Raw genomic sequence first — 25,205 nt, 5'->3', positions numbered from 1 at the left:
TAGGATAGTTAAAACTTATAATGTAAATACTGAGGTGTTGTGTTAAAGTTGTATAATGAGGACACACTTCTTTACACAAAGTAATGAGGGGTACTGAAACAAATTATTCATTCATGTTGTCAAAGCTGATGCTCTGTCTTCTTCCAAGAAACTCCACATGTCAATTAGTTACTAGTAACCAAAGGATGTATACAGTAAAAATGCCCTACTCTAACTTGTAAGCATTTTTATGCTCCTTTTTCTCCACAACAGGTGGACAGCAGTGCTGATCGGTGGTCAAAGTGGATTTGTAACTAGAAGAGGGTGGGTTTGAATCCCAGATGAGACCCTGCTGTTGTACCCTTGAGCAAGGTACCTCACCTGAATTGTTCCTGCAAATTACCAAGCTGTATAAAGGGGTGCAAATGTAAGTTTCTACGGATAGAAGTGTCAGCTCAATGGATTAGTTAGGTAGATGAGAGGTCATCAGAATAGGTAATCCAGTAATTAGTATGCTAATGCCATTGTATTTCTGAGGAGTTTTGTGGGAAACTCAAAGTACTACACAATAACACACACAATGCAATACACAACAAAATCAAAAAGGAAGTAAAGAAAGAAATTGTGAAGTTGTGTTCAGTAGGGTTGTACATTAGATTCTAGGGAGTTACTGTTAAACCAGAGAGCTTCATGATCCCAGTGAAAGTTGATAAGAGGCTGCACAGTCTTTTCCACAGGCGTGTCCAGCCTTTGTCCTGGAGAGATATGATCCACCAGGGTCACCCTTAATTCATCAGTTCTGTTCCCACTTGGAACAGTTTCATTTTGACCAAGGATACAGGGAATTGCTCACTTAAGCAGGTTAGAGTTCACTTGAAATGGAAATTAAAAAGCCTACACCCTGTACTGTACCTCTCAAGTACAACTGGATTTTCTTGATTTATCTGAACTAATTATGTAACGATATTGATGACAGTTCCCAGTTCCTGGACTTTACAAATGTATTGATGACACCAATTTAAGGGGATTAGTGAACACTCTAGAAGTAACAAATGAATTATAATTACAACAATACAACAATAACAATAGAGGAGACCATGGAAGATGGTATTAAGAAGAGCAGAGGGGTGAAGAATGGAACCAGTTAAGTAAAGGCTTTTCTGAAAAGGAGGGTTTTGAGTCTGGATTTGAAGGAGTTTAGAGAAGGTGACTCTCTAATATCCTTGGGCAAAGAGTTCCAGAGCTTGGGGGCATAGCAGGAGAAGGCCCTGTCGCCCATACAATGTAGACGGGCTTGGGGGGACAGTAAGGAGGGCAGAATTTGAAGAGCGGAGGTTGCGAGGTGGGGAGTAGGGCGATAAAAGTTCAGACAGGTATTGAGGTGCCAAGCCATGTAAAGCCTTGTAGGTGAGCATGAGGATTTTAAAGTCTACGCGGAATTTGACCGGAAGCCAGTGCAAGGACTCCAGGATAGGAGTAATGTGAACACTTGCACTAGACCTGGTCAGGATTCTGGCTGCTGAATTTTGGACATACTGCAGCTTGTTCAGAGTAGATTTAGATACCCCAGGGAGCAGAGCATTGCAGTAGTCAATTCGAGAGAATACAAATATGTTGATTAGCTTTTCAGCCACAGTTAATGATAGCATAGGGCGTAGTCTTGCGATATTTCTAAGGTGAAAAAAAGATGTTTTGACAGTATGCTGTACATGTGGGTCGAATGTTAAGCCAGAATCGAATATAACCCCAAGGTTTTTCAATTTTGATTGGAGCTCAAGTAAAGAGCCATCTACAGACAGGGTTACAGGACTGGCTTTACGAAGTTGATGGGGGGTACCAATAAGCATGACTTCAGTCTTGTCACAGTTAATGTTCAAGCTGAGACTGTGGTGTCTTTTGGGAAACAGCTGGATTCTTTGGTCCTTGGCTTGATGGGCCAAATAGCCTCCTCTTGTTTGTAACCATTCTTACTGTATGTTATTACTGTATGGATAATTCAAGGTTAGAATGATTAGACCTGCTGGACAGTGGCTATCCAAGACTAGAGGAGCCCAATCCTATCCTAACTGCTTACATTAGATCAGTGGAATTGATCTATCTGCAGAAGCTGCACTAGCAGAACAGCCCTACTGCTTTTTCAGTCTCTGAGCATGCAGAGCACTATAGCAGACTTAATGCAATAAATACACTAAACTCAATAAACACTCTTACTGCTTTCTTAGTCTCTTTGCACACAGACCAGTACAGCAGACCCCATGCTATAAACTCACTAAACTCTGTGAACACTCCTACCACTTTCTCAGTCTCTGAGCACACAGAACACTACAGCAGACCTGCAGACCTAATGCAATAAACACACTAAACTCTGCTATATGACCATTCCTACTGCTTTATCAGTCTCTGAGCACAGAGATCACCACAGCAGACCTTAAGGAATAAACATTCTATTTAACCACTCCTACTGAATTGTGCTTCACTTGAATTTAAGTTAATGCCAGCAGCCACGGATAGCTGTTTAATTCTTAGGAAGGGTCTTCAGCATGGTATATCTGTACTTTATCAGGGTTCATCAACAGGGTACAGCCATACATCATGACAGTTCTTCTGTTGCACAGTTTTACTTTGTCAGGTTTCATTAGCATATCAGCATACTGTAGTATAGCTATACGTTAGACAGTGAAACAGGCTTAATACAAATCCTGTAAGAAACCCCATTACTTCGATCAATGTTTATTTGCTGATAGATACAATATTTTAGAATTTGAAAAGTATTTGTTTCGTTTTGTTTTTTGGTGGATGTAAGTCCACATATCACACATTTAAGCTTAAAGATATTGTAGTGGTCTGCAGTACCAGCAGTGGACTGGACCATGACCCCCTCCCTTTGCCCCTTTACTAGACTCAATCTTTCCTCTTCCTCTCCAATAATATCCAAGGGAAGTACTTACTCAAACCCTTTTCTCTCATGTGCATCCACACGCTGATGCTCCTACTCCGTGACTATCACACCCTGCTCTAATGAAAAGGGCAATAAACTGGGTTGTGAGCCTGAGCAGCCGTCTCCTGCCTCTTTCTTACCCACACCACTGGAACCGGCTAGCAGATCGCCACTATATGTACTGTATACAGTATCTCATTGCATATAGAGGAGTGTCGTTTCCTCAGCGTATTCCTCTCTGATAATTGTATTTCACAATCTCCATGCAAAACAAGTGATTATAATGACTTTAAGGGCAATAGACAAATATATAAATATGGAAAAGAGGTGCATGCATGACTTATATTTTTACTACATGTTGACATTTTATGTATTTTTAAGTTTGAGATCATATGATATGGGTTGCCCTCCCATCTATACAGGACATTTATGACAGATGGTGCTTGACGAAAGCTTTAAGCATCATCAAAGACCCCACACACCCCATCTACAGACTGTATGACCCTCTACCATCTGGAAAACGGTACCGGAGCATTCGGGCCCGGACTACCAGACTCAGAGACAGTTTTTACCCCCGCACTATCAAACTATTAAACTCCAAGCCTCTCTCACCTATGATCTGAACCTCACAGTGCCTTCTTTCTAACCAAAAACTCAAACACACATTGAAATCTACCTCTACGTTACATGTCAAAAAGCTCACTCCCCATGATCTCTATCCTTTTATTTCATTCTGTTGATGCATGTTTTTGCACATCTGATGTTGTTTTGCACACTGCCTGTTGTTGTTTTTGCACACTGCCTGTTGTCTCTGTCTTTCTTTTATTATACAATTGTATTGTTGTTTCTTGTACTACTTACCATCTGAGAGCTAGCTCAATAGCATTTTGTTATACCATATACCTGTAAATGAGTATAATGACAATAAACTTGAACTTGAACTTGATGTGTCGCAATGTCTTTTTACCAATTTGATTTAAAGGATAGTGACCTTATTTTTAAAAAATAGACGTCGGTGATTGTATTGTTCTGTTTCTCCCCAAAATAGAAACCATCCACGGTTTTAATTGTTTGTTTTCACTTAATTCTTTAGAAGATCTCAAAAGTTGTCAATTAGCCGAATGAAAGGAGTCAGGGTCTTTTGTTCTCCGAAACAGATTTATATTTCAATTTAGTGAAAGGATTAGAGCTGCATTGACAGACCAGGCTTTTCAGGGTTTTGAAAACAATGCATCATTTGTTTAAGCTCACAGCTAATCCAGCAAGATGTATAGTTGACAGTACAAAGCCTAGCCTTCTTAGGATCATCTGAATTTGGTGGGCGGAACAAATTATGTTAATGATGAGGAATACCTGACAATGATCCGATTTGATTTGATTGGCAAATGTAATGGATTAGCTACTTCAATACTTCATATTGTGTGTTTGTAATCATTTTTGAAGAGTTTAATCAATACAATCCTAAATCAAGTCAATCTCCCAAACTAAGCTTAATTAATAACAATAAAAGTCAAACATTAATGTAACTCTTCATTTGGGTTTAAGACATTTAAGACCTTTGCACAATAGTGGAAGCACATACATACACGTATAAGATGTATAAGTCTTTCCAGTACTGTAAATATGATTTTCATTGTACTTCACATTGGAGGTTACTTAGTTGGGAAAATGCCTGCTTGTGTTTTTTCAACATCTCAGAGATGAATCTTATACTTCCTTTTTTAACAACCAGGGTTTAACAAACCCAAACATATACAAACAAAGACAAACCACAATCTACGTAGTGTGAGTCATTTTGTATGTGTTGTGATGGAAAGTCTGTGTCTGCCACAGAGCAGGCTGTCCTGTCAGAACAGATTCTTTTTCATTCCACTACACTCACAACAGACACACAAATGCAGCTTGTGGCAGTGTTTGTCATCTTGTATATGGGTAAGGTCTCCTTTCTTTCCCTATTTTGATGCTTTATAGTTCAAACAACTTTGACCTTAATCAGAGACAGACAGACCAGAATGTAATACAAAAGACAATGAAAAGGAGACTTGAGAATGAGAGAAGGTTTTTTTATAAAGTCCTTTGATATTTGTTATCTATTTTTGTACTATTGATTATATTGTTGTTATTATTAGTGTATGCACAACATCTCATAGTTGGGTCTTGACATGTCTTTGCATCATACAGCTTGGGCTTTTTTAAAAGATGGAAAATAACTGGATTTCATGTGCAAGGCAGATTGTAATGTTTAAGAGAAACTATGGCAAGTTAAGTATAAGCTTCTGGCAGAATTATTTCTAGGTTAGAATCCTGGCAGGAAATTATACATGCTGAAATAAACTCTGTTTATGCAAGTAGGCGTTCAGAAAAAATATTCAGAACTATTAAATGTTTCTTTATTTTGATTAATTCTTTTTTTGATATATTGATGGGTCATGACAGGTGCGAAAGACATACTTTTGCATAGGTACTTAATTGCCTCATTAGTGAGAGGGTTGATGGGGCACAGGTGACAAGGTGATTTGACAAAAAGGTTGAAAATCTAAGAAAGAAAAACATGACGTCTTCATGCCCTGTGTGTTCAAAGGTTTATTAAATCACTACAGCTGGGCTTGCCAGTGCCAGTACAACTCTTTAGCAGTAAATGAAGATTTTGTACTGACCAACCAATGGCTGTCATGGAGTGTAGTCTAAATTACTTAACAATCCCATAATTGTTGTGCATAGCTGACCAGTTCCTGGGAAAGTCCACGTGTGATGGTCTGGGAAGTTCTAGTTGCTATAGAACTCCTCTTACAGAATTGCCCTTCCATGGGCTCCATCAGACTTGAAAAAATTCCAGTGGGACAATGCAAATCTTCATAGCTTTCTTACTAATGGGAGAATAGTTCTCCCAGATTTGCAGATAACAGATAGTTAGCCCAGATTTGGGCAGATTTGAGCCCTGATGAAATTTTGCAGTTGAGCTCAGGAGCTATGTAGCTTTCAGCACGTACAGACCAGTGAACTGGCACACACTGACAAAGTTATACGAGAGGAATGAGCCAGATTCCTGCAAGACAGCACCTGCAACCTGGTGTGATGCACAAGTCCAGAACTCTATTGCTCTGTGACCTTCAAAGTAGATCCCCATTGATCACAACTGTTGATGTCTAATTTTAATCAGTATATTAAATTTACCTATGTCATGTCTGCCCAATAAAATGTAGAACACCACAACACAAGTGATTTTTGCCATTTTCCTGATACTCATTTTCTGAATTTGTTGCAACTGTACGTTCTCTGTTTCTTCAGAGGCACAGTACACATGTAATACTGATCATTAACAGTTCTGTTTGCTGGAACAGTACCAATGCCACTCTCTGATATCTGTTTAGGCTGGGAGAAAGCTGAAGGCACCGCCTGTGATGATCCGCTCAGCCTAACTGAAGGTAAGGTAACCTCTTTTCACTTCTTCTCAGCGGCAAGCCTAAAAGTGCTTTGGAACTCATTAAATGATCATTTATTGTTTTGACTAATGTAGTCTTGGCACTACGGGCAGAGCTAAAATCTGATTGAAATTTCTGCTAAGATTTTGTAATCAATCATTTGAGGGAGTCTGTATGGATCTTAACCTTCATGCATTTTAACAGTTTTTGTCTGTAGCTTCTTCTCGGGATGAACGTATTCTTGCAGTCCTAATAATCATTCTAGTTCCCCGCACTGTTTTGTACAGAAAGAAAGTGGATGTTGCCAGGATACAGGAATCTCATCTCATTCACAATGAAACATACTCTGTTTATTTTGGGAAAGCAATGGAGAAGAGAGGACTGCTTTTTCAAAGACATGTTCAGCAAATTAAAGTATGATTTTGTTTCAGTGTGTGCTTCAACAACTTTAATCTCAGATTTCTTTGTTTCACTGACCAAACTGTTAGCAGATCTGATTAAAGTTTAATTATCCTCACTGATATGAATGCTGTATTTTAGAAAAAACAATATCTTACCTTAATGTGAGCATTGGCGCTGAGAAGCTTTTTAAGTCTCCAAACAGCAAGTCAGGAGCCTCAACAAACGCTTTTTTTTAATTACTTCTCGATCCCTGAATGACTTTTGTGTTTAGCCAGGACGTGGCTCACACGGAATGATACGATAATTGCCGCTTTCCCTCTTGGATTAGGCCTTGTGAAAACTGACTGCTGCTAGTTGAGATTTAAATTTTTCCACTTTTCCTTTCCGTAACTTACTTTTATCGAGAAAGTCGACATCATACGTTTTGTGTGCAGTTTTGAAATGTTGTTCTACCTTTCCCTTTTTCGCATAGACGCTAGCATTGCAGATTTTAATGCGAAAGTACAAAAAAATAATCACGTTCCTTGTGGTAACGGTAAGTTTTCGGTCTCTTTGCTTCATCATTTTCGCTCAGACACTACAACTATCAAATAGGCAATCAAACTTATCAAACTGTTGGCGAATGTGTCACAGCCAGTCTGTTTCGCTCCACTATGCACAGTAGCGAATGTGGGGTTCGTGCAGCAATAACCGAGAGAACTTTCTTGGGCAGCGCCCACAACACTCTTTATTTACGGAGCTCCTGCAGCCTTTTTTTCAGTGTCAGCCAGCACTCAAGGAAGATACTTTAACAACCCATTCAACAAGGGTTCAATACACACAAGGGCAGTAAAATTTATGACATCACATGCACAGATCTGAATGAATTTTTAGGCTATCAAAAAAGTAGTCAAATGGCCCATTTATTTTTTGCCAAACATTCTTGCAATCCACTGGCAAGCACTCCAAAATCGACTGGTATATAGAGTGAACCAGTTGCTTTGGCATCCCTGGTTTCTCTGGTGAAAAATTAAGCACCATGTGTTTTATGACATGCCACCTAGTTTTTACTCATTTTTAAGTATAAACTGGGGCCATTACATTTTAAGATGAAGCAAAGGGATGACAGGAAGGAATCCTTTATTACAGATTTCTAGTGTGCTATTATTTCAAATATGGAAAAGGTAAGGGCCCCTCTTTAATTATCTGGCTTTTTCTTATTATTTATAAATTACTCTCTCCCTATCAAATTCAGATGCTAAGCTATCTTCCATATTGCTTACATGACTTGAGACTTACACAACTAAACTGATTCCTCATAATTGAACAGGGCTTCTTAGAAATCTGAAGCAGAAAAATTAATTGTCTGTCTCAGATATACTGAAGGTTAAGTATACTATATCTCATTGTTGAAATGTACCTGTTTTCACCTACAACTGTGTTAATTCATTTCAATACCACAATTTGACAACATTGAGCCATATGTAGAAGTGTGGAAGCAACTTCCCATGTTTTTCCAGGTGAATATTTCTTCAACATCTTTGAAGAATATACATCTCCTGACAATAAGCACATTTTATTGATTTACATTTACTGTATACAGTATTGTAATAAAGATACTGAACATTGCTACGTGAAAGAGGTTGAATGTCAGAATAACCAACAAAAAAAGAACTGAAATGTATTGATTGTTTAAATATTAATTCCCCTACATCTGAATTTGGTGAAAACACATTTGGCAGCATTTGCTGCTGTCAGTGTTTCTAAATAAGTCTCTACCAGATTTGCATGATGGGGTAGTGGAATTTTGCCCTTTCTTCTTGACAAAATGACTCCAGGTCACAATAAGACCTTGATTAAGCCACTCAAGAACATTCACTGTCTTCTTGTAAGACTTTGCGTGGCTTTGGCCTTCTTTATCAGGTAATTATTTGGCTGAAATATGAATTTTTTCAGCCAGATTTACCTGAGTCACTTGAGTCACTAAAGCAGGCTTCCTCTTGGATTCTCCTGTACCTTGTTACATCAATTTTTCATGTTGTCATCACCATGCTTGAGATTTAACTGAGTGTTGTGTTGGACTTGTGCTGGACAATGTATCACTTTGCATTTAGATTTAAAAGTTCATAGACCTTAAGTTCATAGACCATAACCATAAAATCCATTCAGATGGATTTCCATTTTTTATATCACTATGTGAGCTGTGGTTTGCATTTCAATATCTATCTGAGGGAACTTACACAGACAAATGTATTGAGCCTTTCAACATACTCTTTTGTATCTGAATTAATTTAGGTGTGTCCTAGTAAAAGGGCTAGATGCTGTGAATGTTTTCAAACTATTTTTCTTTAAACAATTGATGTATTAATTAATTAACATACAAGCCTGGCCTGTAGTACTGTAGATTGGGTGGATTTTAAAGTCCAGTTTGAAAGAGCTATGATTGTGAACTACGACAGCAACAACGTTTGGAAACTCTGCCGGTGGGAGAATAAATTTGGAAGAATAGGCAACATTATTTTTTCATTTTTCATCTTCTGCATTCTTTCTCTTCTGTCCAGGAATAAATTGTACCCAGCAAACCATAGATTTGTGTAGAAGGGGCAGCAGGCATGTGTACAATTCTAGACGTTGCAATCAGTGTTTCTTATGTATTAAGATCTGTATTGAACAAGATGCAAATTTCCAGTCGTCGATAGATAATTAAATCTGAAGTGTGACCTCAATTATAAGTGTGCCTCTGTTACATCTGGGATAAAATCAACGGAATCTAGCGGTTTTTAAAAATCCATAATTTTTTAACCTTTGACACCTTAAGTGTCAAAATGCAAGTCAGAATTTCTCATTAAAAGAATTCTATTACATTTGATTTCTCTCTTTCTTCCTCACACAGTGGTTGATCTCCAGACGAACAGCTCCTGCGGCCCCCTCTCCATCGTGCAGAAACCCTTGGATTGGAACAGCGCTCGATGCTTCTGCCAGAAACACTTCACTGACCTGGCCGTCCTGTCTCCCACAGCACGGAGAAATGTGCAGGGGAATATTTCCAAAGACGAGGACGTTCTCTGGATCGGACTGGAATGGCGGAACACCAGTTATGTCTGGATCGACAACACAGTGCTCAATGAGTCAGACAGAGGAGACCTCAAGGAAGATTCAACAAAAACATGTGTGATATTGGAGAAGGACAAATGGTATCCTGAAGACTGTGCGAACACTACTAGTTTCTTGTGTTGTGGGGGTAAGACAGTTTTCCTCTTCTGAATAATTGGATATATGGACATTAATTCTCTCTTACCAGGTAACAAGGTATTAGATAGCAGAACCATCTAAGGGGACTTCTGATCTCCCAAATAAAAAGGTTTCCTATAAACCACCAGGTAAAAGATAACTTATAATTAACAAAGAGTAAATACCTGGAAGAAGTTGTGATGAAGACCATTAAGAGAAAACATTAATTCAAATTCAGTCTAGAATGAATACCAGAAGAGACAGTGTCCTCCCGGATCAGGAGTAAACGTCAGTGTCCTTGGTGATTGTCTCACCTAAAGACACTGTAGCATGTCTTCAGTACACTGGGGATACTGGGGGATCATGAAATATTACAGACAATATTCTTCACTTTACTGTACAATTCTAAGATTTATAATTGACTTCTGTGTCTCCAGCCACTGTCTTTCCCAGCTTGACCCTCAACATTCCCTTGATCCCACTCTCCATCAAGCCAAACACACCATTCGCAGGTGAGCTGCAAGGCCTGGTTCGGTCCTTGTACCTTGAGCACAGGTCTCCTTCCAGAGAACATGGATAAACCTTCTCCCAATGCAGACACAGCGCTGTGTGTGAGGCATTATGACTTGACTGAAAATCCAGGTCCATGCCTTCGAACCTGTGGAGAACACATATCACAGGAAAATTAGTAAAACTCTTAAAAACGAGTTACTGTACCTGGCCATGTTGTTGAAGCCGATACCCAGGCTTCTTTCAAGAAATGTTTGGATGAGATCATCGGATTAATTAGTTATTAATTACCAAATGGCCTAAACAAACCAAACAGCCTCTTCTTGTTTGTCTTATATTCTTAAAACCACATTTCTAGATTCCTTTTTTTACAGACCAAAACAAAAAAAATTTAGAGACTTGAGTATTACCCAGTGCCAGATTTCCCATTAAGCACTGTAGGCACAGTGCCTTGGGCCTACGAACACCAAAATTCAGCCCTGGCATTACCCAGTGGTATTTGACAATGTAAAAAAGAGAAGTAAAAGCTTGGGAAAATGGCCTGGTATGTGTTCTGAAGCGATGAGTCTGTACTGTCCTGTGCTCTGGGATAAGGGAAGATATTAAATACAGAGATGCAGATGGTTTTAGAAATACTGAAGTTGAAAAACAGTGAAGGGTCACATTTAAGGGCTGATCAGAACATCAAAGCCTTAAACATTTAGAACTTTTAATTCTTTAAAATATGAGAAGTTTCATTAGAAAAAGAAGTACGGTCTTGCCTTTGGTGCTGTATAATATGGAACTTCTTTTTCTGTTATACAGTATATCCAACATTAAAGCCTACTGGTGTCAGAACCACTAAAAATACCGTCCCCACCTCCCCACACCAGACTCCAGCCTATGATGAAACCACTGCTGGCCCCAAGACAGACACTCCTATCACAGGTAACCTCACCCCACAGCCTCAGTCTTTTCGCCTGAGAGAGTGACCTTGTCTCCTGGCAGTTAATATGGACAGACTGTCTTCCACAGTGAATAAAGCAGTACGGGTCTTTTTATGGCTTTTTTTGTTATTGTATTTTGAGCAAATATACAGAAGATTTGAAACATGACATTAGCACTTCTGATTGTCAAATACAGGACTTGGCTCCTAATCAGAGAACTTAAGGGGAAGCCAATTTCATTCTCAGAGTCTATAATTTCCAGAAGAAGGGTTGGATGGACTTAAAGTATGAAACAAGGCTTTTTAAGCGGCTCAACTGGTAAAGTTGTTCTCATTGTGTTTTGATTGTGGGTTTAAGCCTGGGATATTACTAGCTGACTGTGACTGCTGTTCCTCACTCAAGGGTAGAGTGGGATTCTTGGCCAGTGCTCTCTCAATGAGCTCTGTAGCCTCTTGGCCACTTGAAGGCATGCGGTGCTATCAGTAATGGACATGTCAGTAACTTCTCCTCCAAATGGATCTCAGATCATTTAACTAGCAGACAAACAAGCCTGATAAGCAATTAGCTACACATTACCAAACCAATGAGACAAGACCAAATGGTCTCTTTCAGTTGAAATGTTTCTTAAGTTTGAATCTTCCACATGCAAAAGATCCCACCTTCCAGTCTGAGGATGAACATCCCAGTGAGAGCCCTGATAGTGCATACATACAGTATGTGTGAAACCAGTGAAACCTGATTACATTTCTCTGTCAGGACAATGAGCCTGTCTTGTTGACCTTTGACCCCATGCGTCCCATGCAGCAATCGCAGTGCGCCAGGAGATGACATGGCAGGAGGCTGGCCAGTACTGCCTCACCTTCCACCGGGACCTGCTCAGCGTCACCGGTCCTGACAACCAGAGGATGCTAGAGGTCGCGGTGCAAGGCCTCTCTGGTCCCGGGGTGTGGATTGGCCTGCGCAGACACGCCCTGTGGGGGTACTGGTACTGGGCCGAGACCAGGGAGCTCCTCAGCTATGCCCGCTGGATGGCGGGTCAGCCGGACGGGAGCCTGGGCCAGCTATGCGGGATGGTCTCTCTGGATCGGAACCAGAATTACACCTGGAGCACCGAGTGTTGTGAGAGACGCCTCAGCTTCGTCTGCCACTAGTGGGCTCACTGGAGCCCCTCACTACATGCAAGAATGAAGCTGAGGGAGGGAGATAAAATCAGGAGTATCACTACAGAGCTGCTGCTGCAAATTCATTTTTCTTTAAAAAAAGAAAGCCAGTATCACGTAAACACTGTATAATCTGCTTGTTGTTGAACTATTTTTTGTTAAATCTGAAAAGGTTGCTAGGGCTTAAGTAATTGCAATTATCACAATGTTTCGTTCATTCTCACACATTTTATAATCATTAATCAATCATTAATCATTTTGCAACAAAGGTCCATTGTAGGACCTTTTTCTTACTTCTTATGCATTCTGGAGATAAAGCATTTTTTCCATACAGTACATAAGCATACAAGCATGATAGTATAAAGAAAGTTTCTAGTGTGTGAGGGGTGGAAGTAGCTGCAAAGCTGTACATAACTGGGTTTAAAACACTGAGGTTTTCAGTGCCAGGTAGTTCAGAGAGCATTTTCTGTCCAGAAAAGGTCAAGTGCTGAAGAAGGTGGAAAATTCATTAGTGCTGAATTGGAGAGAATGATGGATATTGGTGCCAATGTCACATAATTGTGCCAATGCGTTCCTGCAGCTACAGCTATAGGCATGCAAGTCTCCACGCAGGGAGAAACCATGGCTTGCAGACCTTACAGTGACTAACCAACATCTCCAGGGAAGAACTATTAACGTCGGCAACAGTACTTCACTGTACATGTCAAATCATGATTCAATTTTGGTACCAACATGGAGAACGTTGCTCGCCCCTGTCAATGTCTCTGTATATCCACTAGGGGTGTGGGAGTGTCATGGCCTGCCCATGACAACAGCACTCACATGCACATCTGTCAGGGTAATGTCAACACATTCTATTGACACAAATGCAGTTAATTCATTGTCATGGCCACACCTTCATTCTTGAGATGACAAGACTCAAGCTCATCATGCTTTGGAAAAATTGGAAATTGTAGCTTCCTGTGGACTATTAGGCTGCACAGCAGATATGTGAGATGCCTGAGGGAGACCAACAGGGTCGTGAAGCTGAAAACAGTCAGTGGGAGATCTGGAGGTCCATGACCTGGAGTTTTACATGGGGTTTTTAACATGTGCCTGCAGAAAGAACTACCCTAACCTTCTCTAACCTTCTGCTACTTTCACACACTGAGTGTCCACATTCTTTTTCTCTTTTTAAAAGTATGATCTACCCACAAAGTTTTTGCCCCCTTTTCTCCTCCACCTCAGCCCCACTCTTCTGAGTTTCAGAAGAGCATCTCGCTCTTTCGCGATGCTGCCCCTGCTGGGGCGGGACCCTCCCTGAAGACACTTCCATGAATACAGACCAGTAACTCGGCTTTCATCTGACCTACTCCCTCTGTGGGACGCAATCAAACTTCAACTTTTCAAACTAATTGATTTCTCATAGACAGTTCAATCCAATTTTATTCAATCACAAATCGTTGAGGTGAAGAGAGTATATTGGATTCCAGCAGCCAGGCCTGCAGTTCTGTTTGTGCCACATCAGTAGCTTGGAGAGTGAGGAGGAGATGGGCAGAAATGAAGGACCTCAGGTTTGACCTCAACCAAATTTCAGGTTCGAAATGTTCAGAGCTGGAAGATCCTTGCAACACTTCCCACGTACAGCATGTGCAATGACAAAACGGCCAGGTGTTTAACAGCAGGTCGCTCCCTGGCTACATGTGTCTGCCAGGGGACGTCCAGAGGATTCTTGGCCCTCTACCTTTAAAGGGGAACTGCAACGCTAGTTTTATATTTCTGGGTTAGAAAGAATCAGCATGGATGAGTGCATTTCACACCAGAATAAAAGTAAAATGTACACAGTAACTTGTAGAACCTTCATATTACATAAAAAAATAGACTAAATTTCCAGGTATGTGCAGCGCCATCTAATGCGATTCAGAAATTGGCAACAAAACATCCAGTGACAGGAAGCAGCCTTATCACATTGTAAATGAGTAGGCTCGTGAATACGTCTCTTTTAATCCAATAGAAGTATTGCTCTCAACTTTTAGATGGTTTTGTAGACAAATACTACTTGTTAAGTGTGCATGCAGATCACATTGGAACATTTCTGCGGTGAAATGTCTGCGGTATAACCTGTACTTACCGTCTCGTACATCACATTACAGTAGTCATTAACGTGACTAGCGAGCCATTAATTCAATTCAAAATTGATCATTTTTTCCTATACCACCAACAAATTTATTTTGTTACAGAGATTTAATAACCGGTCTGAGAAATCGGAGCTGCAGTTCCCCTTTAATGTCAGATTGTGTCTGCTGGACATCATCACTGCACTGTATCGCAACACCAGACAATTAACATGTTGTGTGCATAAAGGTGAAGAACTAATCATTTCATTTTTACACTGGGAACAAACCAGATACCTCCCATTCATCACTAACAGCGTTTTAATATTTTATTTTCATCTCTTTAATTAATGGATCAGGCTGCAGGGTGGCAATGCTGTTGTCAGATGTCTAATTAGTCTGGGATGAATGAGAGGTTTCAAGACTTCCAAATTCACTGTAACATGCTGTGTAATCCAGAATGAATGAAGGCAACAAAAAGAAATATAAAGAAAATTATGGGATAAAAAATATCTCATATATTAAATATAACTAATTTCATAATGTGATTTTTCCTTAGAATCCAGTCAGAGACAATTGCTTAATCGGAATAGTCCAAATACAGGTTTCTGACAGTTTTCACATTAACATGCATGTTTATGTAAATGGTAATTAATTCACTGTTCCTTTGTTGATGAATGTATTTCCACTCTTTTGAACAGATGCCAGGCAATAATTGCTGTCTGTGTTATTTTATTTGCAACTGTATCATTGTAAACAGAAGCAAATGTGTATAGCATCGTGAGATGATTGCAGAAAATAATTGGCAGAGATAATGAAAATAAATATCTGAGCAAATATCAGCATGTTTGTTATTATCTCACAATGTCTTCCCAGCAACAGTCAAGGGCAAAGCAGCGACACAAGGACCTGAAGCTTTCTGTCACTAACACCCCCTGGTTAGCAACAAAATCTATTTATCCAATTTGATTGCACACATTTTAGATGAGAACTCCAAAATGTCATTATTTCATGCATTTCACTTACTTTATTTCCTAAAATATTTTAGGGAACAATATGGCTTCATTACTTTATTACCGTATTCTGTTATTAAAAAGTAGCACATCACATCAAACATTTGGATTCTTCTCCTTGGTTCCACATTAAGGGTCACTGGAGAGGGCATCACAAACAAGGGGCAAACTTGCTTCTTTCTTCAATGACTTTGAGTCAACAAATCCCAATTAAAACTGCATTGTTTATTATGTGAAGGACTGACCATCTACTGTGTGTAGCCCATTACACCGCGCCTAGTAAAAATATCCACCCCCTTCCATTGATGTCCCACTTGCTTGACTCACAGGTGATGTATACACATTTTTTAATATGAACAGTTTTAATCAGATTTTGAATGCTCAAAATGAACACTTCTCTAGGTGCAAATACAAAATCCCAAAGTAAAAAATTTGACTGAATGAGTATTCACTCCCTGAGTCAACACTTGGTGGAGACATGTTAAGCAATTACAGCTGTGAGTGTTGTAGGATAAGTCTCTCTATGCACACTGGGGATGGGGCAATTTTTCTCTCATTCCTTCTTAACTTGCTCAAGCTGCATTAAGATGGTAATTGTGTACATATCACATTTAACACAGTAACCTGTGAGGAGGTTACAAACATTTAAGTTAAACTACGGACCAGAAGAGTTACTATTATACATTACAGATGGTCCTAGCAAAATTTAAGGATGGCATTTGAGATAAATATCTAAAATATATAATGGTCAACACAGTGGTCAATAGTAATCACATAGATAATAATTAAAGGGCATAAGGAACTAAAAATTTGTCTTTTCCATCATAAAACACAAGGGTAGATATTCAAATACTGTACCAAACTCAACAGTGTTCCATTGAAAAAGTTTGCTAAATAGAGTACAGGAAAAAAAATCAAAACAGAGGAAACGATGGCAAAAAAAAACTTTCAAAGCAAATGATCAAAAGGACAAAAATTAAAAAGAACAGCTTTTGTCTCTCTCAATCAGTTCACAAGTGCTGAATCTAAACACAACAGCCCAAGATGAAAGGTGTCCTTTGAATTAAAGTGAAAACACTGCAGCAATGAGCCTGGAGGGCTTCTTTATTAGAACACAGCTCTTGCTGACAATGTAGCCCATTTCCATCAAATTAAGATCCTTCTCTTTCATGGAACACATCAACTTCACTTGCTCAATGCCTCTGACAATCACAAAAGAACTTGCATTTAAAAATATTTTGGATTTTTCAAACTACCAAAATATGTCCATCTTGAATTTAAAATCAGATCTCATGATGGCTAAATGCACCTGGGTGGGGATGCACTCCACTGGCGGACGAAAGGGATCCCCTCTGTTAAGCAAAGAGGTATAAAGAGCTATGAAGAGTAAAGAGGTTACAAAATACTATCAAATCAAAAGCAATTATATACAATTATTATATCACACAAATCAAAGCACCTCCATTAGTGTAAACAGCAAAAGAAAAGTGTTAGAAACCCTGCCTATCTGCCAGCCAAGATGATGCAAAAAGAACAGCAGACTGCAAATGAGATGACCACAATGTTTCGTAAATTGACATTTTTATTCAAAGCTGTACTCCAAACCTGTAAAACCATGCAGAGGGGGAAGCTAAGATAAATGTCTTGCTGCTACTGTATGTAACAGTCCAGAGATAACAGTGTCAAGGCTAGTCTTGTATATGAGCGCTGTACTCCGTATTACCACACCTCAGGGATCCACTGAATTAGGCCTTTTACCAAGCCCTCATAGGCACACACACTACAAAATAATTCATCTGTGGACAGGTGATATTGCCTTCTTAAAATGCACAAGACTGCATTTTATATAATCTAATTAAATGCCAGAGATCCATTAGATTTGATCTGAACTGAGGGATGTTTTTAATGGTTCCATTATTGAAATAAGTAATTCCTTCTGAGGCAATGTGGATACAAGACTCTGAGGGATGACTCTAAAATGTGTTTTAGAATAAAAACTAATTGTAAATCATCTGATTAACTTAGCTGCATATTAATATATGTTTTCAGCCATCACAGGTGGAGGCTACCAGTGATAATTCATTTGAAACTTGCACAGTCATAACGTAGCAATTTTTGTGGCATCACGTAGGCCTTTAAAGTTCAAAATACTGTACATATTGGATTTTACTCTACAAAATTCGTAAGACTTCCTAATTATAACACACAGCCAGAATCAAATGCGACACGCCAGGAATCTCCAGCTCTGCTGCTCAAGATCCCCACTCCAGTTAGTTTGACTGGTTTTAGAGACTGGCTCCACCTCTCAGCTATCGATGAATCAAACAAGTACTCTGTAAGTAAGAGCTGTGGTCCTTGAAGACTGAAGAGTACTTAGAACCTAGACTTCAATAAACTCTGTGGTACTTAATCTAAGACATCACTTGCTTAATGATCACAATGCAATTGTTTCATATTTTTAAAAATTGGTGATTTAAAGGTGACCTATACAACCTGCTGAACTGGAATTCATGAACAGAAGCTTTTGGTTGGTATTGCTGTTTGTTCTTGTTTCTCAGTTTGGTAGTGTCGAGACCAGGGGCTCTGCCTGTTTTACTCTCCAGTCCTGCAGAAGCCATCATGAATGGATTGGGCAATGTAATAAGAAGATGCTGAGCTCTGAATCAACTCTGGAATGGCCTGAGCTGTAGGACAGGAAGGGCTAGTTATATTAACCATGCCTCAGCTGAACTAGACATGGGCCGGGGAGGAGATACGAAGCTGTGCAGACGGAGTCTCAGATAGATGCAAAGAGAAAGTGAGGGGCCGAAAAAGAGACCGGGTCAGCACCAGCTCTCACATCTTCTTGAGCCGTTTCTTGGGCCGCTGGTTAAAGACAGGGGAGGTTCCCATGAGACTGTCCGGGGAGTGGGAGCCATAGCTGGCTTCAGAGCCGGCCCCGCCGGGTGACGGGGGCATGCCGGCTTCGCTCATTGTGGACATGGGCTCTTCAAACACGTCGCCCCCCAGCACGGCGTGCCCTGACACCTGCCCCTCCTCCCCGTCCTGCGGTTCCATCTTCACCTGCGCCAGCTGCCACAGGGGGGAGCTGGTTCCCGCCACACCTGCGGACACAAACCACACCAGCCGCTCAAGGTCCACCCAGACCTTCAGACCACCTGCTGCAGGCCAATCGCCAAGTACCCTCGGCTCCATCACAGGACCACAGTGAGATTGGTGCTTTATTCACTTACTGTAACGGGTCCTCAGGTAACCAACAGTGCTGCCAGAGTTAATTTAAGTTACTGGGGATAAGCAGGAACACAGCCTTCCCACAGAATGGCATGCCACAGAAAAAAGTGTGTCACTTTACCGAGCGCCACAACTGTGCTGAATTGCCCGGATTACAAGAGTCTACAAACTTGCGTTTTCTGATTGGCTCTATCATATATGAGCCAGAGACAGAGATAAGAAAGAAATGACAAAGAAATGACAAACAGCTATTAAGATCAATCATTTCAATTCTATATCATCTCTACAGAATAGGAATATTTTTAAACCACACATAGATAAGCAGGCCAGTTAAAATTGGGATTCTGATGCCTTAACTATTCATTTTCCACATTTCAGGACATTGCTATAATCAGGTCTTACCAAATTGGTGCTGCAAACATGTTAAGATGGGCTGTCAAGAGATGTGAACAGACATGTCTACCAATGAGCTCTTCAGCGTACAGAAGACAAAAGGGCGAGTGTGTTACTCAGTGTTATGCACAATCGTTTCAGTGTACCTCCAGGGTGTGGGGAGTTCTCCCCTTCCAGCACTGTGGGCAGTCTCTCACTGGGGGCCCCCAGGACCCCAATGGGCAGGGCCTGGTCCCCGGAGGCCAGATCCGCCTCTGGCTCCTCGCTGACGGGGAAAGCGATGTCGCTGAGCGGCTCCTCTTTGATCTTCACTGGCTTAGTGTCCTCGGTGGCCTTCTCGGGGTTCACCAGTCGCTCGTACTCCTCCGAGAGCTCCCTGCTCACCTGCACAGCCAGGACAGAACGCACGCAGCCATCATGAATTGCTGACGACAAAGGGCACGATCGGGCACTGGCTAGGCTTCGAGCTGGAACGTCCAAACGAGTTTTTGCAAACTCTGTAGTGTTGTCAGGCATTCATGCTTTTATTTTGATATTTAATTGTATTTGAACAGTGCTTTTCATCACAAAACCACCCCAAGCACTTCGCATACACAGGAGGGGAACCACTTCATCTGTCAATGAAGTGCTGCATCCACAAGGGTGGAGTCATACAAGCATTCCACACCAGCCGCCCCCCCACACAGCAGGTCAGGTGGAGGAGTGAGGAACTGCTTCACCAATTGAATGGAGAACTGTGACTGATCCCACTTAATATGGTAGCCGAGCACAGAGGATATATACATAACATCCCACTTCTCCAACCTGAATTAGGTGGTGAATTAGGTTGTTCCTGTTAACTTTTTCAACCCAAAACATGTCCGACACTTGTACGCCTCCTCCCTCTTGTCCCTTATGAATTAGTAGCAGTGGAAATACTCCTCTACGCTCGGTTACTCACTGTCGCAGATAACACTGAGGGTCTAACTCAAACCTGAATGGACAACTTCACTTTATCCTGGGAACCCCTATGTAGGGAAAACCAGCTTTCAACAGGTGACACCAATTCCCTAAAAAACATGCGTGTTTAGATACTTTATTTTCTCCCTATTTCTGGCGAACGTACACATTATTTACTCTCTGAATGTTGCTGCTCTGTCAGCGGAACTTTAGGGAGACTGTTTAAGTAGGACATAGCCAGGTCACCCTAATTACCCCCCTTACCACTATGAACTATGCTGACCAAGCAGAGAAGACTCATGGGCTCATTCACCCGATGATGGCACCTCCTACAATACAGTGTCTCTGCTGCACAGTGTCTAGAAATACATCGTGGAGGAATTCACATGTTGACTTACACGTTCAATAAACACACCAAAAATGGAAGACAAACCAGTTGAGGTTGGTGTGATCAATGAATCGGACGGCTGCCACAAACTGCAAAAGCTTCTAAAACCCGCCGCTGCCGGTCAGGGCGCCATCGCCAGCCTCCCGCCTCTGCGGTCAGAAGGGGAGCAGAGCAGCTCTCACCTGCAGCATGTAGCTGTGGTAGTCCTTGATGCGCTGCTGCCAGAAGCGCTGCAGTGCCAGCACGCTGCCGATGCCCACCTCGTGGAAGACCTGCTCCACCACGTCCGGGAAGGGCGTCGTGCCCAGGCGGGCCTCCCGGTCCACGCCCACGCGCAGCAGCCGGCTCAGGCGGAGGTAGTGCTCGTGCGCCACGTCCGTCAGGGTCTCCAGCACGCTCTCCTGCGCTGTCTCGAAGCCCGCGTGCGCCAGCACCGTGGCCACGGACTGGTACAGCAGCTGGCGGCAGGAGGGCCAGCTCAGCTCCGTCACTGGCTCTCCTTGGCCCCTGAGCAGCAAGCACAGACTCACAGCAGGGCGGAGCAATACTACAGCAAGTTATTTTACTTCTATAACTCTGGTGGCACGACTTCATTACAATGATTTTCATTTGCGTATTTTATTGCTTATGAGCTTCAATTATTTGCGACTGCCAATGTAATTTGTTCACAATGGTGACAGCGCAAGGAAAATTAAAGCCGGCAAACATTTATTTTTTAACAGAATTATAATTTAAAAATATATAAATATTCCATAAAGATAATTTTTAAAAATCCACTGACAAAACGGGGCAGCAGCAGTTTCCTTCACTGCTTAATTGTTGAAGAAATGAAGAACCACATGGAAGACACACATGGAAACTATGTGGAAGAGCATTTAAAAAGAGAACAGGATCCACTATATTACACAAAGGGTTATAGGAGTGTGGAACAGGCTGTCCAGCCATGTTCCTGAAGGCAAAACTCTGGTTTCTCTCAAGAAACAGCTGGTTGAGACCAGTTGAGACTCGGCTCAATTAAGCACTAGTGCGCTGGATGGGTCGAGTGGCCTCCTCTCACTTGGAAGTGTTCTTCTGATCATGTCTATACAAGGCAGTGCTCTCATCAGTAGGTGTATGAGGGCTGAGCTGGAGGCAAGATGCACTCTGGGGCTCTTCAGGAGAGCCGAAACACATCAGACAGCAGCAGTGACTGCTGGCTGCAAAACAAGACTGCCAAACCAGAGCGCTACGGAAACTCACGAGCCAAAGTGAAGGAGCATGTCTGGGGAAATGCTGTGGAAGACAGGTTTTTTTTCAGTGCGGGCACACTTTATTTTAACCCAGAGACTTTCCTTGTCATTTCTTCTTCAGCCTGTACCAGGGAGTTACTGAACTCAAGTTATTCCATGTCTTAACACTTACAGCTATTGCAAAATTTCCTTCTATATACTTAACAATGTTTCCCTCTTCTTGTTTGTATACTCAAATCCTACAAAATACAAGGCACACAAATCTGTAGGCTAGCCGATTTGGTTAACTCATGGTGTGCTCACAGAGACGCGGCCAGGGGATGGTTAACACCATTTCAGTGTTTGGCTGGTTATCTTAACTTCTTGCATCTCTTCCCTGTCTTTATTGCCCCGCTCATTGCAAGCTTGTGAGACTGAGGCAGCAGTGTTCAACTGCACGGGTGTTGCAAGGCACTACAGCGGGTGGTCAAAACTGCCCAACACATCATCGGCAGTGCCTTACCATCCATCCGGGAAATATACAACACCAGGAGTCTGAAAAAAGCCACCAAAATTATATCTGACCCAACTCACCCAGTCATAACTTGTTTGTTCCCCTACCATCTGGCAGAAGGTTCCGGTCACTCCAGTCGCACACAACTAGACTCCAAAATAGCTTCTTCCCCAGAGTTGTCAAGTTGGCGACGCCCCCACACCCTCCAACCATATTATGATCTCTCCTAACGTCTACCTGTACCCACAATGACTGTACTCCTACACCACTATACACAAATGTAAGCCAAAATTGTACTGTCCCCTCAATAGCCCAGTAAAACTGTACCGGTCGTAATAATATTTAATATTTATTAATTAACCATACTATTTTTGCAATGTTCCAAGAATTACCTTGCAGTATTTTTGTCCTGTTATATTTTCTCTGTTTGCGGAATTTTGCACAGTTTCGATTACTTGATTACATGTTATTTATATTATGTTATTACATGTTACTGCTATTGCTATTGTGTTACTGTCTATTGTCTTACCTTCTGTCCTATTTATATACTGCACCTGAGTGACTAATGAGAAACACTTTTCATTATACTAGGCACCTGTGTAAGTTTAATGACAAATAAAGTTGAATTGAATTTAATTGAAACTGAGAAAGGAAGAAAGTGCCCTTAAATTGAAAAGGCAGACCTAAACCACACTCACTTGTAGAAGTCACTCTCGGGGTCACTGTGGCGCAGCTGGAAGGGCTGGTGGGGGGCCTTGCTGTCGGGGGGCAGCAGGTCATCGGGCAGGGCAGGGGTGGCGGGCCGGGGAGGAAGGGCGTCGCTGTCCTCGGGCCGCCCCGCCCCCTCGGCCTGGGGCTGGCCCTGGGCGGCGGCCAGGAGCCCCCGGAGGCGGCGGGCGTGCTGGCACAGCTGCACCGTGTGGATGGTCAGGCTGCAGGGCTCCGAGGGCACGTCCAGCATGGTGGTGGGGCGCGGGCGCTGGGCGGAGGGCTGGTGCAGGGGGGGGTCCTGCACCTCCACCGAGCGGAACTCCCGCTGCAGCAGGTCGAAGGAGCTGCGGCTGGGCGGCGCTGCGGGCGCTGGGATCTCCCCCCAGTACCGCATCATCGTGCCACCTCAGCCTCGAGACACGCTAGCAACACTGCCGGACACACACACAAAACAGTAGATTCATGTTAAACGGCACTAGAATCAGACATAAGGCTTTGCTCTCTAAGGTAGGGGTTCCCAAAACGAGGTGAAAGGACTGTGGGTGGCAGAAAGTGACAGTCTAGCACAGGAGATCCCAACCTGAGTCCTCTGGGTCCAGAATCCAGCAGACTTTCTATGTCTCTCCATAAGTTCGAAAGATACTCTTCACCTGGGTGTTAAACTGACTCAATTAAGGTTTAACTGGGCTGATCTTTTCTTTCTCCACGGCCTTAAGCCTTATCGACGACCTAAAGTGGCGTTGAATATCCCTATAGATTCCAGACTCCCAGGTAAAGAGGTGAGAACCTGTGGTTTAACATGTTCCTACAAAATCGTGTTGTGAACCACAATACGATGAGAGTTAAACCAGTTGTCTTCCTTCAGGAGCTTTCTTCTAGCGAATGGTAATTGTTTAAGTATGCTTATTGAGGATCTGACGGCTGTCAAATCCTGGTCCTGGGAGCTGGTGTGTCTATAGGTTTTAAATCCACCTCAGCTCTCAACACTCTGATTACTGTGTTAACAACCATTTCCAGCTCTTCAGGTGCTGCTGCTTAAAAAAACCCACAGACACACCAGGCCTCCAGGACCAGGATGCAAGAGACAGCCCTTCCTGGAGTATTGTGCCTTCGATTACTAAAATTACTATATAGTGATGAATTTTTCTTGTATTTTAAAAATCATAAGTTCCTGAAAATTGAGAGTGTGTACAGAAGTTAAACAGCTAGTAAAGAGAGAATTACTGTCCATGTTGCCGATACACGTTAATGCGTTTAGTCCCTAAAGGATCTGCTACAGTAACGACAATGTTACTGCACTCTATGCATGCATGTAATATCTATTACGCCTATAGCGTAATTTCCGTCCCTCGAGTTAATTATGTTTTTACTTTTTTGTTTTGTTTTGTGAATTCATATCCTACAATTAAAGTTGAGGCTATAGGATTTATTCTAGAGAAGTACTATAGAGTTAGACATTAGTCTACACAACGCATCATTGTCATTTGTCCTTGGATTGGGAGTTAGGTGACGCTTAACACTATATACTATATTTTTAGTTCGTTATATATTTTTGTTTCGGCGTCTTTATTTCGGACGAAACCATACTTTTTAAGTTTACCGCAGTCTTGAGGCGTGGTTTTCAACCCAGCGGACAGTGTAAAATTTGAAAAAAGAACATAAATGTTAACATAACCGTTGTAATTATAGTGTATACAAAATCGTATCCATACAATTATTGACTTGCAGTTATGATACCCTACTAAAATAAAATGTGTATTTTTGCTTACATTACAAAACTGAAACTTTTCAACCATCAGTGTTTAAACAATAAACCACACAAAACCACTCACCTTAATACGATTTCTTTAATCTTGAATGCCGAACAGACAAATTTCAAAGTGTCCAACTCTTATTTTGATTCGTATGGAAACAATTACTCATTATACAATAGTTCCTAAATTATTCGTCGTCTTCAACATTATTATGATTTCGTGATGAGATATAGTAAGCGATATATATATTGTGGCAATATGAATATTTCTAATATTATTAGTAATTTTATTACCCGTGTTTAATAAATTAAGAGAATTATAGACCAAATAAAAAAGTAATAAAAATCCATGCTAGTGTTTTCGGTGTTATTGTTCTCACAAATAAGGAACACGTAGAGGTTAATTCCACGCTGA

The 25,205-nt window shown here is 41.5% G+C and overlaps 2 protein-coding genes and 1 long non-coding RNA gene across 4 annotated transcripts in view; 1 reads left to right on the top strand and 2 right to left on the bottom strand.

The window, feature by feature from the left end:
• The window catches only part of LOC138244886 (uncharacterized), a 41,983-nt gene extending 34,611 nt beyond the window's left edge, over positions 1–7,372 (bottom strand). Inside the window, exon 1 of the long non-coding RNA XR_011193505.1 lies at positions 6,897–7,372. This is a non-coding gene — a long non-coding RNA (uncharacterized lncRNA). The remainder of the gene's footprint in view (positions 1–6,896) is intronic.
• On the top strand, positions 4,786–15,479 carry LOC107078570 (putative C-type lectin domain family 20 member A). Of its 2 annotated transcripts, XM_069199138.1 has the most exons (6): positions 4,786–4,849; positions 6,289–6,342; positions 9,614–9,961; positions 10,389–10,463; positions 11,266–11,388; positions 12,192–15,479. In XM_069199138.1, exons 1-6 carry the CDS (start codon positions 4,813–4,815, stop codon positions 12,536–12,538), a joined length of 984 nt encoding a protein of 327 aa, XP_069055239.1. In that variant the 5' UTR covers positions 4,786–4,812; the 3' UTR covers positions 12,539–15,479. The 2 variants fall into 2 exon arrangements, with proteins under 2 accessions (XP_069055239.1, XP_069055240.1); XM_069199139.1 differs by lacking the exon at positions 10,389–10,463.
• A 1,738-nt stretch (positions 15,480–17,217) lies between these two features.
• supt7l (SPT7 like, STAGA complex subunit gamma) lies at positions 17,218–24,954 on the bottom strand. The gene is made up of 5 exons (XM_069199137.1): positions 24,870–24,954; positions 23,025–23,468; positions 20,787–21,111; positions 19,424–19,661; positions 17,218–18,757 (listed from the first exon to the last, which is right to left on the bottom strand). The coding sequence occupies exons 2-5, from the start codon at positions 23,432–23,434 to the stop codon at positions 18,489–18,491; spliced, it is 1,242 nt and encodes a 413-aa protein (XP_069055238.1). The 5' UTR covers positions 23,435–23,468; positions 24,870–24,954; the 3' UTR covers positions 17,218–18,488.
• Positions 24,955–25,205: the final 251 nt, after the last annotated feature.

The sequence above is a fragment of the Lepisosteus oculatus genome, chromosome 2, assembly GCF_040954835.1.
Source record: "Lepisosteus oculatus isolate fLepOcu1 chromosome 2, fLepOcu1.hap2, whole genome shotgun sequence".
Lineage (NCBI taxonomy): Eukaryota > Metazoa > Chordata > Actinopteri > Semionotiformes > Lepisosteidae > Lepisosteus > Lepisosteus oculatus.
Note: the sequence above shows the minus strand (reverse complement) of the source record. Positions and strands in the feature narration are given on the sequence as shown.